This window comes from Xenopus laevis, chromosome 5L (assembly GCF_017654675.1).
Source record: "Xenopus laevis strain J_2021 chromosome 5L, Xenopus_laevis_v10.1, whole genome shotgun sequence".
Lineage (NCBI taxonomy): Eukaryota > Metazoa > Chordata > Amphibia > Anura > Pipidae > Xenopus > Xenopus laevis.
Genome location: NC_054379.1, coordinates 12,683,595 through 12,704,299, shown reverse-complemented (window position 1 = coordinate 12,704,299; position 20,705 = coordinate 12,683,595). Strand labels below are relative to the sequence as shown.

General features: G+C 41.7%; 1 protein-coding gene across 1 annotated transcript in view; it reads left to right on the top strand.

Moving 5' to 3' along the window:
• The window catches only part of ptpn14.L (protein tyrosine phosphatase, non-receptor type 14 L homeolog), a 61,763-nt gene that overhangs the window by 26,077 nt on the left and 14,981 nt on the right, over positions 1-20,705 (top strand). The window contains exons 4-13 of the mRNA XM_018262587.2: positions 6,527-6,627; positions 7,210-7,277; positions 9,601-9,671; positions 10,446-10,533; positions 12,505-12,593; positions 13,287-13,374; positions 15,608-15,690; positions 16,853-16,910; positions 17,008-17,071; positions 18,185-19,656. Coding sequence (XP_018118076.1) covers positions 6,527-6,627; positions 7,210-7,277; positions 9,601-9,671; positions 10,446-10,533; positions 12,505-12,593; positions 13,287-13,374; positions 15,608-15,690; positions 16,853-16,910; positions 17,008-17,071; positions 18,185-19,656 — 2,182 coding nt within the window. The remainder of the gene's footprint in view (positions 1-6,526; positions 6,628-7,209; positions 7,278-9,600; positions 9,672-10,445; positions 10,534-12,504; positions 12,594-13,286; positions 13,375-15,607; positions 15,691-16,852; positions 16,911-17,007; positions 17,072-18,184; positions 19,657-20,705) is intronic.

Genomic DNA, 20,705 nt, shown 5'->3' with positions numbered 1-20,705 from the left:
TTTGTGATAATGAATGTAAGTTCAAGGGCAGAAAGTGAATTCAGGTTGTGGCATGCCGTCCATCCATCAGAAGTGTGCTGTGACTGGAGGCAGTCATATACTCCTCGTCAGCACTTTATTTTTTAGAGAGAGCACCTTTTAGGGAGAAATACGCTTGGTTCTTTCAAGAAAATTCAAATACCAGGGTTCCAGCTTGGATACTGGACAAAACTGCATATTTGGGCTTATTCTTAGTAGTATTGGGAGCTGCCATGTTTGTTCCAATGAGTCAGTTGACTCACAGACAGGGGAGTGGCGGTTGCTACACAGAGTGCCATTTACGTGGAGATGTGGAGCCAGCCGTAGGCACAAAGGTTGGTTATGCAAAACTGGACCAGGAACCTTCATAGTGACTTAAGGAATTGCAAAAGTATTATCTTTGGGAGGAGGGAAAGGAATGGCCTGGGCATATAGTCATTGTGGCCAAATTTCCACTTTTTTTTTTTTAAAAAGGTGAGGTATGTGGGCCTACACAGGGCCTTCACAGGGATTCTCCTGCATGGGGAATAAACAGGAATGGACTCATGTTAATTTGGAAGTAGGCAAGGATGACCCATCCTAAGTGTAAAATAATAAGCTGGTTGGGCTCCTTGTGAGTAGAGGAAAAGCAGATATTCACTCCTTGTGAGTAGAGGATAAGCAGAGATGTTTTTTTGAGTGGGGTCTAGGAAGGGATTAACGCCTTCCCAGTGAGGTGTAGGCAGTGATAGGCTCGTTCTAAATGGGAAATTGCAAGGGATACTGAAGGTAGTAAGTAGAAGGCAGAAAAATGGAGTGGAAAGTTGCATGAACATTCTTCTCCTGAGTGGGACTCCTTCTGAACTTCTTCTGATAGGGCAATCGTCAGGTTTGGATTCTTCCTGAGTGGGTAGTAGGTATGAATGGACAATATGTGTGGATTGGCTCCTCCTTATTTGACAATAGGCAGGCATCGGTGTCTCCTGAGTGGTAAATAGGCATGGATAGGCTCCTCTTGAGTGGGAAGTAGGCCTGAACAGGCTCCTCCTGACAGTGAAATAGATATGGATGGATAGGCTCCTCTGAGTGGACAGTAGTTGTATTTTTTTTTTTAGTAGTCATGTAGTGACTCCTCTTGTTTGAGTAACAGGCATGGGTTTTTCCTGAGTGGACAATAGGCATGGGTTTCTCCTGAGTGGACAATAGGCATGGGTTTCTCCTGAGTGGACAATAGACATGGGTTTTTCCTGAGTGGACAATAGTCATGGGTTTTTCCTGAGTGGACAATAGACATGGATGGGCTCCTCTTGAGTGGAAAGTAAACATGAACAGGCTCTTCCTCAGAGGGAAGTAGGTATGGAGTGATGCATTTTTCCTTGGGTAGGCATGGTTGGGCTCCTCCTGTTTGAGCAATAGGCTGCTTCTGAGTGTGCAATAGGGTATGCTAGAAAGCCTGCAGCAAATATTGTTGTTTAGTGTTGTCCTTTAATTAGAAGGAAAACAATCTCTGTATGAACTACGCTAGTAAACTTTACCTGTTGATGTTGTACAATAGTTCATGTAATTCGGATGGAAGGATGTTGGGAATTATAGATGGAGGGTTACAGATTCAGGTTAAACAAATGAAGAAAACGCTTTCAGGCATCAGAACCATCAGTGCAGAGAATTTAAGCAGCCAGATACAGCTTTCAATGGCAATTACATTTGCAAATAAGCTATCTGTAATGGAAGGATCAGACATTATCTTCCCATTCACCTCCCGGTAGCTCCCACGGAAATGTGCAGAAATTTTTAATCTGTAGCAGATTCCTGAGATGCCTAGAGCATTGGTTTGGACTCCCACAGGTATAACTTGGCTTTCTAAAATGATTCATTTATTTTCTACTTATCTCTCCCAACCCCTTGTCAGCAGGCACTGGGCAATGTTAAGTGAAATCTTATACAAGAAAAAGGCTCCATTAGATAAAGCTTAAGATGTAGTGCAACCTGCTTGGACTTATTCTCTGGAAAGGAATCAGGAATTCCTTCACTTTCAGCCGGCAGCCTGTAATTGTTTCTTAAAGGGAATTCTTCCATTATCTCCTCCAAGACTGGGTAGTGAAGGACCCGATGGCCAAGAAACATTCCAGCATGTCAAAATCATTAAATCATGCATATATACACAATCCTGAATAAAGTGATAAATATGTCAAACAGTGCTTAGTGATATCACTATGACAAATGGTAGTAAAAGAGCGATGCTTATATACAGGCCACTACATGGTCATGTAAGTCTTCAGTGGGTTCTAATAACCTAAATGTCTTACAACAGGTGGTACTTTATTCCCTATATAACCCGTAGACACAGATATATGTCCCATCACCCTGCTGTAGTTGCAGGGGTACCCAGAGTACAATTAAACACCCCTAATCTCACCCTAACTGACCTTCAGGCTGGGCCCCCATAGCTTATAACAAGGTTACAGATCTATAGAAATATGGGGGTAATAGTCACCCTTCTATAGTTCCAGGGGTACTCAGGGCACAAGCACTCATCCGAAATCTCCCCCTAACTGGCCTTCAGGCTGGGCCCCCTCAGCTCATTGCAAGGTTACGATCTATAGAAAGATTGGGGTAACAGTCAACCTGCTATAGTTCCAGGGGTACCCAGGGCACAAATAAGCACTCACCCCAAATCTCACCCTAACTGGCCTTCAGACTGGGCCCCCTTAGCTCATAACAAGGTTACAGATATATAGAAACATTGGGGTAACAATCACCCTGCTATAGTTCCAGGGGTACCCTGGGCACAAATAAGCACTCACCTCAAATCTCATCCTAACTGACCTTCAGGCTGGGACCCTTCAGCTCATAAGGTTACAGATATATAGAAACATTGGGGTGACAGTCACCCTCCTATAGTTCTTGGGGTACCCTGGGCACCGTGAGCACTCACCCCAAATCTCACTCTAAGTGGCCTTCAGGCTGGGCTGCCTTAGCTCATAACAAGGTTACAGTAATATAGAAACATTGGGGTGACAGTCACCCTCCTATCGTTCAAGCGGTACACAGGGCACCATGAGCACTCGCCCAAGATCTCTGAAACTGGTCTTCAAGCTGGAACCCTCATCCATTGCATTGGGTGCCTTAAGTAAAGCCAGAATCATTTATTACCCAATAAGAAAGCACACTAAACACAAAGACCAATACACAAGACATCTAGAAGAACCAACTAAAAAACAAGACATCTAGAAGAATCAACTAAAAAATGAATAAGAAGCAACTTCAGTCAAAATCTTTTTCTACCCATTGTACATGGCCAAGCTTAGATAGGACAAGATGCACTTTCAACATCTCCCAGTGGCCATTACTCTAAATTCTCTCTAGGTAACATTTTAGTTCAAAGTTAGATCCAGAGAAAATGAATGTACTGTATCGTTGTTTCACAGCTAATGAATGTGAAAAATACTTTTTTGGCAATGATATTGCAGTTGCAACTTTTCTGCCTGGAGGTATCACAAAGCACTTTCTAGGAGGTGTTAGGTCTTGACAGTCTTTCTGGGAGCTGCTGTGGGGTTAAAGTAAACACTTTCCCTACAATGACAAATTATTCATTCTTTATCTACTAAAGCACAGACGTTTCCAGTCCTCCCATACATACTTATGGAAAGATAATGGCACACCAGTCACTGAAAAGAATGCAGGATTCATGAGTAGGTTGGGCTTAGGTGATAGGAATCCACACTGATATTTATGGTCCAGAAGGTATTCTTGTTTACGCTGCAGGAACTTTATTGCTAAAAATCTAATTTAAAGAGCTAATTTCTCTTATTAAAGGAGAAGGAAAGCTACGGAGGCATTTTATTGCCAATAGATTAGCTGCAATAGTGCAAGCTAGAATGCTATATTTATTCTGTAGAATGTTTTACCATACCTGAGTAAAAAGCTCTAGAAACTCTCTGTTTGTTTAGGATAGGAGCTGCAGTATTAACATGGTGTGACATCACTTCTTGCCTGAGTCTCTCCCTGCTCTGGGCTCAGATTACAGTAGAGAAGGGAGGGGGTGGGGAAGAGGAGCAAACTGAGCATGCTCTTGCCCAGGGCAATGAGGTTTAAGCTGAAGGCAGGAAGTCTGATACAGAAGCCCATGTGTACACAATAGAAGGAAAGAAATGCAGTGTTTCTTTTGACAGAGGACTCAGAGCAGCATTACTATGGGGGTTTACTGGTATATTTAGATGGACCTTTCTGATAAGGCTTACTTAGTTTTAACCTTTCCTTCTCCTTTAAGAGCAAGAGTTATCTGTGATGACTGAAGGAGAGGGCCACCTAAATAACATGAAAGGCCAGGTACTTAGGAACATAGAGGTGATCTGGTTTTGGAAAAGCTGGACAAGCATGCACCAGTCTGGTTATAGAGCCAGCCAGTGCCAAAAAAATCAGGGCTGTAGTAGTGGTGCCTATCGAATATCCAGTTTTGCTTTGGTAATAAACAGTTGTCTTTGACGACTGAAGAAGAGGGCCACCTAAATTACAAGAAAGTCCAAGGACTTTGGAACAGGGAGATGATCTTGGTTTAGAAAAACTGGACAAATATGAATCAGTCTGGTAATAGTCAGCCAGTGCCAAAACATCAGGGCTGTAGTAGTGCCCATCACATATCCAATTTTGCTTTGGTACTAAAATAGAGTTGTCTGTGATGACTGAAGGAGAGGGCCACCTAAATAACATGAAAGTCCAGAGACTTAGGAACAATAGAGGTGATCTGGGTTTACAATAGCTGGACAAGCACGGGCCAGTCTGGTGACGGAGTCAACCAATGCCAAAAAAATCAGTAGCGGTGCCCATTGCATATTCACTTTTTTTTTTGGGCACAATTAAATGCTGTTTACTAATTGCTGGACACTTGTGCAACCAAATGTTGCTACATTTTTTCACTGAACACATTGACACTGGAATTCTAGGAAATTGTAGACATTGCATGGAAAATTTAAGGCAAGTTGAATGATTTTCCCTTACTCGAGCGTAAAATTTAACCAGCCACAGTCTGTTGGTCAGATGGAATTCTCCAAAGTTTGTGTTTAAAACCATTTATAGCTCTTAGTCGCAGTAGGGACACGGAGTACCAGCAGGCAAATAGGACAAAGCATGTGTTGTGAAAAAGTCCTTTTTTAATAAACCATATTTCTCTAGTTCCAGATGTGCAACGTTGCATTTTACGCATTCCCGGGAAGCTACAACGTTGTGATTCAGGGTTGGGAATCCAGAGACAGTAATGGTCCATATCTGGGGGATTTGCTTTCTAGGATATGCAAGCAATGATACCTACTTTTCTGCTTTGTGTCCATATCCTATTCCCAGAACATTCATTGCATACTGATAAGTCTATGCAGTATTAATGCCACGTGTGGATTATGAAGCTCTTGGCCTTGCTTGAAGCTTAAAACTACAATAAAGGTTTGGACAATGTTCAGATACAACAGGAAAAGGGTGAAAGCTTTACCCCGGTCACCTACCTGTGATATTATATTAGCCCAGATGTGTGCCATTGCTAATGCTGTCCGACAGAACTATGGCTCTGTAGGGTGAAATATAATATGTAATGGTCAATTTCTAAACACAATGTCATTAAAGCATTTGTTTGTGGGGACTGTGCCAGTGCAGTAGAGTAGGGGGCCCAGTGAGGCCCCAATTATTCATCTATTCTAATATGTCTTGTTAGAATAGGCCAACTTATCAATATTTTGGGGCCCTAAATTAAATTTCCTGAGGGGCCCAGTAACATCTAGTTACACCACTGGTCTCAACATGGAACTCTCTGAATTAATAATGTCAATAAAGTAGTTTGATGGTGGTGCAATGAAAGGTAATATTGGGCTGGGTCTCCTAGGGTCCACCAGAGAACCCTGGGTCCATCAAAAAGCAATTAGATAGTTCCAAGTGATTTTGATTTCTCACAGTGGAAATAAGAATGGGGTGATGGGAATTCTCCTAGGCAGTGTCGCTCTGGGAGATCCTTTGTTATAATAGTAGGTCAGTTCCAAATGAATTACCCAAACCCCCTTTTGCTCCATTACTAGTAATACATGTAACTAGGGTTGCCACCTTTTCTTGAAAAAAAAAATACCGGCCTTCCTATATATTTATATTTTTTCCCTATTAATAACATTGGGATCAGCCGTAATTTTTACTGGCCAGGCCGGTAAAAACCGGCCAGGTGGTAACCCTACATGTAATCCCATCAGTAGGTAGCACTTTGTCATAGACCATGAACGTCTTCAGCTGAAGACCAGTTAGGTAATATTTTATAAGGAGTTTCTGCTTTATGTTGAGTAGCAGGAATAATAAGGCAAGATGAAAACAGTGCGGCAAGATGGAGGCCGTAACATTTTATATAAGTGTTGTCCAACCTGCAGGGCTTCAGTAGTAAAATTCCCAGTGCCCATGAGAAGCTGAAGGCTGTCCGGGATACTGGCAATTGTAGGTTGAACAGTGTATATATATATATATTTAATAGGGCACCTCATCAATCCTTCATTTTGTTTTGCAGGACCCAGTATTACTTTCAGTTAAGAAAAGATGTGTACGAAGGGCGTCTGTGTGGTGGTACCGCGGAGCAGTATATCCGGCTAGCTGCTCTGGCACTTCAAGGTAAACTCACTTGGCTTGATCTATAGCAGTGTTGCCCAACCAGTGGCTTGCGAGCACCGACCCCAACCAACTAGTTATATTGCCGAATAGAGCCTTCTGCAGGCTGCCAGTCCACATAGGGGCTACCAAATACCAACCACAGACTTAATTAATTTGACACCCACAGGAAAATGTTTCATGCTTGTCTTGCTCCCCAACTCTTTTTATGTCTGAATGTTGCTTATGGGTAAAAAAATGTTGAGGACCCCTCCCTGATCTATGGCATAGCTTTATCAGTAAACACGTGGGAAATAATTATGGCTGTGCTTAATAGGGTGATTGGGGTGCACCATGTGACACAGCAGTTTGATTGCAAACCTCAACGCTGATCATAAAAAATTTAGATGGCTTAGGTCCCCATTCAAAGTTTTTGCTTTGAGCTAATATGCCCAAGACCAAGGATACTTCAACTTCAAGGATGCCTAACTGGATTTGTAGGCAACTTCTCTAATCAGAAGCCCTTGGACCTCTCCAGTTGTTCTTGGATGGTCTTGTATTGTCGTGACAATAATGAACATTGATTTATTTTTTTTATTTTTCCAGTGGAAATAAAGGATTTCGACCTGTTGGATACATACCACTTTCTCAAAGATTATATGATATTTCCTCAGGTATGTGGTACTTGTCTGAGAAAAGATGTAGATTGGTTGTGTTTAATGGATGCTAAACCAGAGCCTGTTGCCTGTGGGTATAGAAATTAGCAGCTGCATGGGGTCCTCCTCCATTCCCAGTGATTGTGGTGGAAATGGCTTACTCATGTTCCTATCGTCATCAGCTCCCCGATTAGCTCTGCACCCTCGGTTTTCAGATGAAAATGCGCACAGTTCTGGCCATAAACTTCTCTTCTTAATGAAGGATTTCCATCCTAGATTCTGGTTGACAAAATTATTTATCATTGCCCATAGTCCTCCTATGGTTTTATGACACAAACACTGTTCCATTTCATAGATGTTTGCATCAAATGGCTTCCAGACATGTTATGATGAATCCTTTGTTGGGGAATTTGATATAACAACACAAGCTCTCCCCGGCATTCTGTAAGCATCTAGTGCTGCTGTGACATGCTACACCTCTCGTGTGCAAACTTGGGGTATGTCCAGCATTGTAAATGCATCTGTTAAATATCTGTGTTACTCAACTATGATATGGCTTTGAAACAATTTAAGTCAGATGCAACATCTATATGTGGTCAGTATAAAATTATATTTTCTAAGTCTATTTGATGATATGCACTTCAAATGTGGTTAGGGGCAGAGTTGTTTGAGCCATGCGCCTGGCCTCGGGCACTCCTTAAGGGCAACAATATGCAGTGTCTTGCATTCCCATATAGCAGATACTATGCAACATAATAAAACCAGCAATGGTGAAGCCATCTTCTTACCCAACTTCTGGATGGAGTTCTAGAGGTAACATGCAGGGTGCCGTTAGCAGAACGGCGTAACAGCCTCTGAGGGTCAAGTTCTTCCACCTCATGCATCAGAATGGCCAAGATTACCCCTGCATAGAGGAACAACTTTGATTTTATGTTAATTATGATCCATTGAGGTGGCACTAGGGTCCAGAAGCTCTAGGAAGCCCACTTGGCCTGAAGGTGTGGGCCTTTATTGTCTTGTTGACTCTTGAGACAATAAGCTATATCATTTTAAAGGGAACGCCAATGGAAACCAAAACTTCTTTGTATTGGAAGGATATCTTGTAGCGCAAGGGGTTGCAGTTTCTCCTTTACCCTTTGGATATAGATACGTTGTGTGTTGCCATATCTCTTCTGGGTAGGATTAACTTTACTCTTGGACAAATAGAATATGAACATAAGGGTCTACTAATACTGTGAGCAGAAGACTTAGTTACGTTTAGCCCACAGGCGGAAATCTTTCAGGACAAACAGTGAGCAGGAACTTGGGAACAAGTCTCAGCCAGAGAGAAGAGTTTGCAGTTGAAATCTGGCGTATCTTGTTTGTACAGACACGCACCTTACTATCCATCACAAGAATACCTTTGCGTCCTCCACATACCTGGGTGACAACCCCATAACTTGCAGATCCTCCTTAAGGGGAGGGCAAAGAGGATTGCTTTGCACAAAACTCACAGCCCCAGGGATTGTTTTCTGCAGGATTCCGGCACATTGTTTCTTTGTTGGGTTATGTTCTCTCTCTCTCTCTCTCTCTCTCTCTCACTGCAGAATCTGTCTGGCAGCACTTCAGACAATTCTTTAACACTGCCGAAACTGAAAAAAAAAATTCTCTCTCTAGTAAAAAAAACAATAAAATGGTCCAGGAAGCAGATAATATGCAGCCTTGATGTCTGAATGTGCAGAGACCTGTGACGTTGGGGTAGTCCAGATCATTGGCTGGAGGTCCCATCCTGAAGACTAGTTAGGATTAGCTTTAGGCAGAATGTTGGACGCACAACGTGAGGGTCAATTAAAGGACAATGAAACCACTATTCGTGCGGGGGTGCCAAAATGTTGGGCACCTCCAGTGAATTCAGTTCTCAAACCAGTGCTTGTTTTAGGAAAAAACACACACCAGCCCAGGGGAACTTCTGTTGCAGCTCCACCCCACCATCCATTAGATCAATGAACATTGTTGGTGGGATCTCCTCCCATCCACAAATACAGTAAGAAGTTGGACACTGATGTTTGTGGTCAGGCCTGGCTTGCATCGTATGTCTTCTGATTTATCTGACGGGTGTTCAGTTAGGTTGATGCAGACAGTCAAGTTTTTCCCATCCTATCTTAGCAAAACTATATTTGGGTATATACTGTACCAGCACTAAACATTATATCGGAATGGAACCCACCACTAGTAAATATGGAGTATGCTCCGTGCAATGGCTTTTGCTATCTAATGTTCCTGGGCTGTACCCTGGGACAATTAGAACGAGTCCTCATCATCACTAATTAGTACTATTTATAGTGTTTTGTTTGATTTGTAGGCATGGAGCAAAGATGAAGCTGTGCTGGAAGGACTGTTCCATAAAGCCGCCCTTGAACACAAAGCTCTCAGGTAACAAAATGGTGTTTTCAAATCCCAAGACTGTTGTTAGAGTGCCGGTGAAGAGGGAGCAAACAGACTTTGAGGGGGGTTCAGTAAGCCAGGTGATGTCTCATTTACTGGGAGGCATTAACATTGCTGTTCTTTAGTGGGGGAGAGGTTATTCTAATGTATAATATTTCCTTTTAGATGTACTTTCTCGTGTTTATCTGAAGCTCTTACTGAGTGATTATTCAGTTCTGGCCTTGTCTCATATGCCATTGTCTCTCAGGCTGGCTGGCTTTTCATATTACTCTCAATAACCTTCTTATTGGACCAGGGGCTGTGCTCTGACCAGCTTTAATGGGCAACAGTGCAGTGTTCAATTCTTAAAGCCCATGCATAGACATTCCATAAGTCAATGGCACTTTTGGTCACTTTGTCCACTGTATTGTTAGAAGCCCAAGACGCCCACACAAATTATTACACACACATTATTACACACATGTTCTTGGGGAGCATTTGTGCCTGGAATGGGTTACAGTTCAATGTTTTTCAGCTTTAAAACTCAGCCTTCTCTATATCTGATCATAAAATTCTCCTAATATGACTATTGATGGAGTACGATGGTTGAGCACCAAAGCCGCCATCTGTTGTATCAACATCTTAAAATACGGATGGGGCTGGCACATCGCCAGAATTTTTCTTATGCTTTTTTGTGCGCCAGACAGGTCTCCGTCTCTCTCTCTCTCTCGTGGGTGGGCTGGAATCTCTTTAGTTGATTTATTTGATTTCAACTATTTTCAGTGGCATGCCGTCAGCCGAGGCCGAGATCTTGTACTTAAAAGAAGCGGAGCATATGGATGGCTACGGCCAGGAAAGCTTTCATGTGAAGGTAAGGTTTAGATGAAGGAATAGTTTAGATAAATGCTACAAGAAGCCACATCATTCTACATAATCTTGGGAACCCTTCAAGAAGGAATCGATTGTTGCTTTGAACATGTATTCGCCTTATTGAGTGCCCTTACTCCTTGTTCTTTGGTCCTTTAGGGAGTAGAGTAAATTAAGTGTCATGTGACCTCCTAGTTATTTGTTCTACATGTTTTTTATGCCTTATGGTGGTAGGCCAAATAGAGGTGATCCAATTTTTTGGTCCCCAAACCAGTAGGGGTTATATGGGATTTTCAAACCTGCCTCATAATTATCTGACCAATTATCAGACATAGGCTCTGTCTGGAGTTGGCTTCATGCATGGTTAGCTTTAGACTGTCTGCGTTATGTTATTCCACTGTGTTATTATATTCTAATATATTTTAGAAATTGGGGTCAAAAGTGAGTTTATAAATTCACAATTGTTTTTGTCAAATCACCATAATGGTAACCCAAACCAGAGTCAACCAGAACCAAACCAAGATCTGTTGACCATAAGCACACTACTTTGCTTAGCATCTGACACATGGACGTTATTGATTGCTGAGCTCCACCAGCGAAATGCCGTTCCCAGCCACTAACCCCTTTCTTGTCTACTGAATGGGAAGTAGCTGAAAAATGGTTTCCTTTAAAGGAACAGTAACACCAAAACATTAAAGTCTTAAAAACTCAAAAACTCTACAATAGTTTATATCAACAAGCTGCTGTGTAGCCATCCACAGGATACTCGTCAGATAACAGATGAACTCTGTAGTATACAATGGGATTCTTCAGACCCGATCTGTTATCTACTGTGTATCCTGTGCTGTTTCTCATTTTTTTAGTTTTGAATGGCTGTCCTCATGGCTACACAGCAGCTTGTTTATATAAACTGTAGTACTTATCTGTTATCTACTGTGTATCCTGTGCTTGAATGGCTGCCCCCATGGCTACACAGCAGCTTGTTTATATAAACTATAGTAGTACTTATCTGTTATCTACTGTGTATCCTGTGCTTGAATGACTGCCCCCATGGCTAGACAGCAGCTTGTTTATATAAACTATAGTAGTACTTATCTGTTATCTACTGTGTATCCTGTGCTTGAATGGCTGCCCCCATGGCTACACAGCAGCTTCTTTATATAAACTATAGTAATAATTTTCTGTTATCTACTGTGTATCCTGTGCTTGAATGACTGCCCCGATGGCTAGACAGCAGCTTGTTTATATAAACTATAATAGTACTTATCTGTTATCTACTGTGTATCCTGTGCTTGAATAACTGCCCCCATGGCTACACAGCAGCTTGTTTATATAAACTATAGTAGTACTTATCTGTTATCTACTGTGTATCCTGTGCTTGAATGGCTGCCCCCATGGCTACACAGCAGCTTGTTTATATAAACTATAGTAGTACTTATCTGTTATCTACTGTGTATCCTGTGTTTGAATGGCTGTCCCCATGGCTACACAGCAGCTTGTTTATATAAACTATAGTAGTACTTATCGGTTATCTACTGTGTATCCTGTGCTTAAATGGCTGCCCCCATGTCTACACAGCAGCTTGTTTATATAAACTATAGTAATGTTTCTGAAGCAAACACATAATTTTTACCAGTGCAGGGCAACAGTACATTATAATTTCATTCCTTTAAAACACTTTAAAGGAACAGTAACAACAAAAAATTAAACTGGTATCACTTGAAAAAATGTAAAGGGGTGGTTCACCTTTAAGACAACTTTTAGTATGTTCTAGAATTTTCAAATATTCTTAATTATTTTTTTTAATTTTTTCATTATATGCCACCTTCTTCTGATTCGTTCCATCTTTCAAATGGGGGGGGGGGTCAGTGACCCCATCTAAAAAACAAATGCTCTGTAAGGCTACAAATGTATTGTTATTGGTACTTTTTATCATAATCTATAATTTTACTGATTTTGCATCTTTCCTACACAGGACAATCATGGCAATGATATAAATCTTTGTATTTCCTTCATGGGGATCTTTGTAAGAAATAACTGCCGACAAGCAACTGCCACTTACAGGTAAAGCCTAAGAACTTTTGTCACATTGTGAGTAGCGGCGTAACTAGAGTGCGCCAGGTCCCCTTGAAAAAACATCTTCAGAAGGGCCTGACGCACTCCGATCCCCATCCTCCCGCCTCGCCCAACTTCCTCGGCGCAAGTAAGAGAGCGGCTGGGGAGGAGGATTTTTTTTTTAGCTATAGAGGAAGCAGACCCCACATTCCTGCCCCCTGTTCCCCGGGTCCCCCTGCTAATGCGGGGTCTGTTTGTTCTATATTTACTCCACTGATTGTGGCTATAAAGCTGTGGTAATTTGCATGCAGTTTTGCACTTGCTTCAGTAAAGGAACCCTGATTGGGAGCACAGTAATCAGGCATTGTGTGGATAACAAAATTCATATATTTGCTGGCTGGTTGCTATGGGTTACTAGACCCGTTGCCAGGTTTATGACATCTACCCTGAACTATTTCAGAAACTATATAGCAAAATGAGGGTATATTAAATGTTATAAACATAGAGGACAGTGAGGGGGGGCTTTGGAATCTGTTCCTCTTTAAAACTGAGAATAATAAGATCTTCATAGGCACCTCGATAACCCAGTCTCCCCCGTGCCGTGCCAAGTGCAGCGGGGAGTGAGTAGAGATAGGCCTGGTGCAGCTGTGGAATGTCACAAATGTGTATGTTGGCAGGCCTGACTGAAGCTTTTGTCTCCAGGTGGAATGACATCGGGAACATCAACCACAACAAGTCGGCGATTGTCCTGGAGCTGAACAGAAAGGAAGAGGTGGCCGTCTTCAGCACAGTAGGTTATTCCCTTTATGGTAAATTAACAAAGGTGAAGAGGCCTACTAATAGTAAATGCAGTAGCAAAAGTAGTTGTAAAACGTAATAACGCGTTTTGTGCCAAATGAGCCTATGTGTAAGTGGCGATTTGGCACACGTTAGGCTTTACTTGTCCCAATAACATTTTTTATAAATTTTACAACTATTTTTGCTACTACATTTACTATTAGTAGGCCTCTTCACCTTTTACAAGTTTTTGGAAACCCTTGGACTGGGGTTTTTGTGTTATTCAAATTCACTCATTAGGAGCAATCAAAATTAGGATTCAATCCCTTTATTTTTGTTGATTCAATCCCTTTATTTTTGTCGATTCAATCCCTTTATTTTTGTTGATTCAATCCCTTTATTTTTTGTTGATTCAATCCCTTTATTTTTTTTTTGATTCAATCCCTTTATTTTTGTTGATTCAATCCCTTTATTTTTGTTGATTCAATCCCTTTATTTTGTTGATTCAATCCCTTTATTTTTGTTGATTCAATCCCTTTTTTCTTTGTTGATTCAATCCCTTTATTTTTTTTTTTGATTCAATCCCTTTATTTTTTGTTGATTCAATCCCTTTATTTTTTGTTGATTCAATCCCTTTATTTTTTTTTTGATTCAATCCATTTATTTTTGTTGATTCATCCTTATTTTTGTTGATTCAATCCCTTTATTTTTGTTGATTCAATCCCTTTATTTTTGTTGATTCAATCCCTTTATTTTTGTTGATTCAATCCCTTTATTTTTGTTGATTCAATCCCTTTATTTTTGTTGATTCAATCCCTTTATTTTTGTTGATTCAATCCCTTTATTTTTGTTGATTCAATCCCTTTAATTTTGTTGATTCAATCCCTTTATTTTTGTTGATTCAATCCCTTTATTTTTTGTTGATTCAATCCCTTTATTTTTTGTTGATTCAATCCCTTTATTTTTTTTTTTGATTCAATCCCTTTATTTTTGTTGATTCAATCCCTTTATTTTTTGTTGATTCAATCCCTTTATTTTTTGTTGATTCAATCCCTTTATTTTTTGTTGATTCAATCCCTTTATTTTTGTTGATTCAATCCCTTTATTTTTGTTGATTCAATCCCTTTATTTTTTGTTGATTCAATCCCTTTATTTTTTGTTGATTCAATCCCTTTATTTTTTGTTGATTCAATCCCTTTATTTTTGTTGATTCAATCCCTTTATTTTTGTTGATTCAATCCCTTTATTTTTTGTTGATTCAATCCCTTTATTTTTGTTGATTCAATCCCTTTATGCCTTTTAATCATTACAAACTGATACATAATTTATAGTCCCCTTTCTTAGCAGTTTCCCGTCTCTTTCTGTTAAAGGGTGGTTCACCTTGAAGTGAACTATTAGTATGTTATAGAATGGCCAATTCTAAGCAACGTTTCAATTGGTCCTCATTTATTTTTTTTATCGTTTTTGAATTATTTGCCTTCTTCTACTGGCTCTTTCTAGCTTTCAAATGGGGATCACTGATCCCATCTAAAAAGCAAATGTAAGGCTACAAATGTATTGCTATTGCAACTTTATATTAGGGGTGGGTCACCTTCGTGTGTTCTAGAATTAATAAATCTAACCAAATTTTCAATTTGTCTTAATTTATTTTTTTAAATTGTTTTTTCATTAAATGCCGCCTTCTGAATCTTTCCAGCTTTTAAATGGGGGTCACCGACCCCCATCTAAAAACAAATGTTCTGTAAGGCTACAAATGTATTGTTATTGCTACTTTTTATTACTCCTCTTTCTATTCAGGCCTCTCCTATTCATATTCCAGTCTCTTATTCAAATGCCTGGTTGCTAGGGGTGGAACATGTATGTTAGAAATAACGCACGTATGAAGAATGCATCATGGCTGTGTAATGAATAAGAGGCAATGGAATCTGCCCCGATATCAATGGGGCCCCCCCTTTATATTTCCCATCATGCTGTTGGGCCTTGGCTGCCATAAATCACCGGCATGGCTCCCTTTGTTCTATGGTATGCGGCAGCCATTGGCAGACAAGCGCAGGCACATCTGTGTGGACAATGATCTCCTTAGGAAAATACAGACTAGTCCTGACAGAGGTCTCTAAGAAGAGCTGCGTTCTTTACCCTGTTTGCATTTTCCTTGGGGCCTTGAGGTTTTCTCTTTTTTTTTTGCCTTTAAATGTTTTCTTGTTTTGTCAGCCAACTCCTGCTCATTCTCTCTTTTCTCTCAACAGGACGACATTGAAAACAGTAAATACATATCCCGGCTTTTAGCCGACAGGCACAAGTTTTATAAAGACAACAAAATCTGCGCCGAGTAAGTTCACGGGCTGTAAGGGTGGCCACTGGCCTTTCTTATCTCCGAGCCTTGGATTGGACTAGCGCCTGATTGGACTAGCGCCTGATTGGACTAGCGCCTGATTGCACCGTGAGATCAGTGGCCAAAATCCCAGTTTCACTAATCGAACCATGAACCACTATAGATTTTACAGTTTCCTATTCTAATATCATCCATGTTTTAAATATATTACACCAAGCGTTTTCAATTTATTTGGTCAAAGAACCCCTCAGTGACTTCTATTACCCTTATCATTTACAGTAGGGGGTACATTGTCCCTTATAATACATGAGTGATACTCGGAGTTCCCTGTATAACTCAGCCTGCAGCCTTGTGCCTTTATATGGTCACAGAACAACCCCTCAGTGACTTCTAATATCCTTATCATTTACAGTAGGGGGTACATTATCCCTTATAATACATGAATGATACTCAGAGTTCCCTGTATAACTCAGCCTGCAGCCTTCTGCCTTTATATGGTCACAGAACAACCCCTCAGTGACTTCTAATATCCTTATCATTTACAGTAGGGGGTACATTATCCCTTATAATACATGAGTGATACTCAGAGTTCCCTGTATAACTCAGCCTGCAGCCTTGTGCCTTTATATGGTCACAGAACAACCCCTCAGTGACTTCTAATATCCTTATCATTTACAGTAGGGGGTACATTATCCCTTATAATACATGAGTGATACTCAGAGTTCCCTGTATAACTCAGCCTGCAGCCTTGTGCCTTTATATGGTCACAGAACAACCCCTCAGTGACTTCTAATATCCTTATCATTTACAGTAGGGGGTACATTATCCCTTATAATACATGAGTGATACTCAGAGTTCCCTGTATAACTCAGCCTGCAGCCTTGTGCCTTTATATGGTCACATAACCTCTCAGTGACTTCTGATATCCTTATACTAGGGGTTTCATTATGTCCCCTGCAATAATCTCATTAATGGATCATTTGCATCTCTAAGACAGACTTCTGACCATTTTAATCACATATAAAAGAGTATTTGGGTAGTGATGTGACTAAGAGAAGCACATGAGGCGATGGAGAAAAAGTTTGAGAATCTTTGTTTTAGAGAACCCTAAAAAAACGGAATAGTGAATTTATAACCCATGCTGTGCTTACGTTAACAGACAGTCGTCGCCTCCACCAGCAGTGAGGCGCCAGCCCAATTGGAACAGATCCTCCATGGTACGTATAAACAGCGCTGACATGCGAGTGATGGGAAGACTAAACACACAGTCCTTGGCTCATTCCATTCACTCTCTCTCTTCTATTGTTTTTATAGTCAAGACAGCATACGATTCTCCCACCCCGGCACATTCATGGAGGGGAGACGTATATTTCTGAAGGTAGGTAATAGGGATGATTTGTGATGACCTTTTTCCTGACATGTTGCAAACAACTGCATTTTCCAGTAACCAACCCACTGGATATTATTTTGTATCAGTCTCTATTGTGAGCCTGCAAACATCAGACATATGTTCACCCCAAATCTCTTCCTGAATATTCTTCAGGCTGAGCCGTCATGGGTATCTAGGAGGTAGACACTCACCACAATTGGGTTGTAGGCTGTGCTCCCCTAGAATAAGCCCAGGGATGGGGAACAGGACAGATCTACTCATGGTACATAGGAAGATGGAACGTGGTGTCAATATAATGTGCCGTCATCCTTAAGCTTTACAGAAAAGTGTATTCAGAGTATATGGTAGAAACTGGAAAGGGCAAGTCCTCCATCTCCCTCCTCAACTTTCTTTTATGTCTCTAAAGTAGGCCAAACATGGGCAGAGTTAGGCTCCTGATTCAGGGACCCTCTGACAATCCTGCCTGATATCTGTCCAAAAAAGGTCCAGATGTTGATCGGGCAGGTTCGATTGTCTCGTCGGGCCAAGGACTGGATCCGTGTGATGATGCAGTCCTTAATCGGATGGTCTACATAGCAGCAATTATCATCCGATCATTGGCCCAAGGGCAAAACCATCAGTTCAGTCTGATATTGTCCACCTGGAGGTGGGCAAATTGGTGAAAGATCCACCTGTTTGGTGGCCTAAGTATGGCCAGCTTAACCCAGATCTCTCACCAAATATATACTATATTATTCTCTGTACATATTTCACTCTCTGTCCACTATTTCTAAATATTTATCTTATATCCCTTTTCTTCTATATTTCTGCCCTTTCACTGTCTGTCACTCTCCAGCTCTTTGTCTGTCACTGCATATCTCAGTCTCTTTCTCCCCGGGTCTCTGTCTCTCTTTCCACTTTCTCTCCACTCGTCTCTCTGTCTCAGTCCTAATGTCTCTTTCTCTTGCTACACTATTTGTCTCTCTCCCCATCTCTTTGTCTTTCTCTCTCCTCATCTCTCTGCTTTTCTCCATGACTTTTTATTCTTTACCGCATGTTCTTTTTTTTAACCTTTCTCCGTAATCCTACCATGTATTGAACTTCTTACCCTTTTCCTTTCAGATGACATTTTCCACATGAATGAAGATGCATTTAATTATAGGTCCCAGACCAGTTTAGATCGGTATGTGGACCCCAATTTTCTTAATGGAACATTACTTAATGGAAGCGATTCCAGCGCTCACAGCATCAACTCCTTGAACCGTTCACAGAATTTCATCCAGGCTTCTCCCATGTCCTCCAGTCTCAGCATCCAAAGCAACGACATCATGAGGGCCGACTATATCCCCAGTTACAGACATAGCGCCATAATAGCTCCTTCCTACCGGCCCACACCAGACTATGAAACTGTCATGAGGCAATTGAATAGAGGGATTATTCCCATGGATAGCCAGAGTCAGTCACTAAGAAACCTCAACATTGGAAATACACACGCTTACAGGCATCGGGAAAACTTGGTGTACAGTCAGCCTGAAATTCAGGAGAGGCATACATATGTACCACCTTATGTGCCTCAGACGGCATATACCAACATGCCTATCAATCCCATTGAACAAATAAAACCATCCAAAGTGACATCCAATCCAGCTAAATCTATTTCCCACACCGTCAGCACACCAGAACTGGCAAATGTACCGCCTCAGGCTATTCAGTCTGCAGCCCTTATGCTTAAGAACTTCTTATCAAGGCCGCCTCCCCCATATCAACCCACACGTCCTGCCAGCAGCACCCCTGATTTAGCAAGTCATCCCCAGAAACGTGTCAGCGGTAGCAGCCCCGATTTAGTGACCAGAAAAGTTCAACAGTCGGTGAAAACATTCCAAGAGGACAGCTCCCCTGTAGTGCACCAGTCTCTCCAAGAGGTCAGCGAACCCTTAATGGTGGTTAAACCTCACACGTCGGTGAACAAGTGCCACAGCTTTGAAGTCATCACAAACATGGTACGGGGAATGGAAGCCATGGCGTTAAAGACAATGAACGCCCATCTTCCGCGGAGGAACACACTGCGGGAGCAGGTGCCCACAGAGGAATCCATGCAAAAAGCACAGGAGGTTCAGCAGCTCCCAATGTACCACCATAAGAAGAACATTTCAGATGCCACCATGTTAATACTTAGTAGTGAGAGCGAGGACGAAGAAGAACCTCACAAATCTGTATCTCCAACATCTCCCCTCCAAGGAATGGCTTATAGTGCCCAGTTACAGGCGGCATTGGCTCGGATTCCAAAGAAGCCACCGCCCGAGTACCCAGGTCCTAGGAAATGTATTAGCAATGGGGCACTGAGGCACGAATCTTCAAATATTTCCTCTGCTATTGCCAGAGCCAAAGCAATGAGCCAGAGGCCGTGCCAGGCTGCCTGTAGCTCTAGAACAGAACAGGCCGCCATGAACGGCGGCTCCCTCGGGCCGTCTATTTCTGAACCCGATCTCACAAGCGTGAAAGAGAGGATCAAGAAAGAACCGGTGAAGGAACGGCCTGTGTCTGAGATGTTTTCCATTGAGGATGTGATTGTTGAACGAGAAATAATGATGAGGGTGAGTAGTAAGGCGCACCGGTTTGTTTATGACTTATTTGTTTGTGTTTGGAGGTTGCTACCATTTTTAATTGAGTATAGAGTCTTTGTCGTGATTCTGTACACAAAAACATTGGAATATGGAAGTTTTTGTAACTATGGGAGTCCAACCAAGCGCAGCATTGGCTTATTGTCATGAAGAGTCTCAAGCCTTCATGGGGAAAAAGCACCTTTACGGCCAACATTTATAAAAGTGTATAGTGAAATTCCAATGGGCAGACCTTGTAGATGGGACAATTATCTGAAGGATGATGGGAGTGTGGTTTAATTCGACCCAGGACAGAACAGATGCAGAAAAATGCAATATGTCACCAGTAGCCACCAGTAGTATAGTTGTCTTAGGCTCTTCCAGGATTGCTTTAAATATTTTGTCAACCTGTTTTTGTTGTTGGACTCCAGTACCTTGAGACCCATGGGTTGGAATTTGCTCCTCCATGGAAATCTCTACTAGGGATGTCGCGGACTGTTCGCCCGCGAACTAATTCGCGCGAACATCGACTATTCGCGTTCGGCGAATGTTCGCGAACGTCGCGCGACGTTCGCCAATTTGGGTTCGCCTTAGCTGGCGCTTATTTTTGCCCTCTCACCCCAGACCAGCAGATACATGGCAGCCAATCAGGAAGCTCTCCCTCCTGGACCACCCCCACACCCCCTGGACCACTCCCCTTCCATATATAAACTGAAGCCCTGCAGCGTTTTTTCATTCTGCCTGTGTGTGCTTGGAAGAGCTAGTGTAGGGAGAGAGCTGTTAGTGATTTGAGGGACAGTTGATAGTAACTTTGCTGGCTAGTAATCTACTTGATACTGCTCTGTATTGTAGGGACAGAACTCTGCAGGGATTTGAGGGACATTTTAGGTTAGGTAGCTTTGCTGGCTAGTAATCTACCTTCTACTGCAGTGCTCTGTATGTAGCTGCTGTGGGCAGCTGTCCTGCTGCTGATCTCTCATCTGCATCTGTTCTTCAAACAACTGCCACCTAGCTGTGTGATCTTTTTCACATTCTGTCTAAAT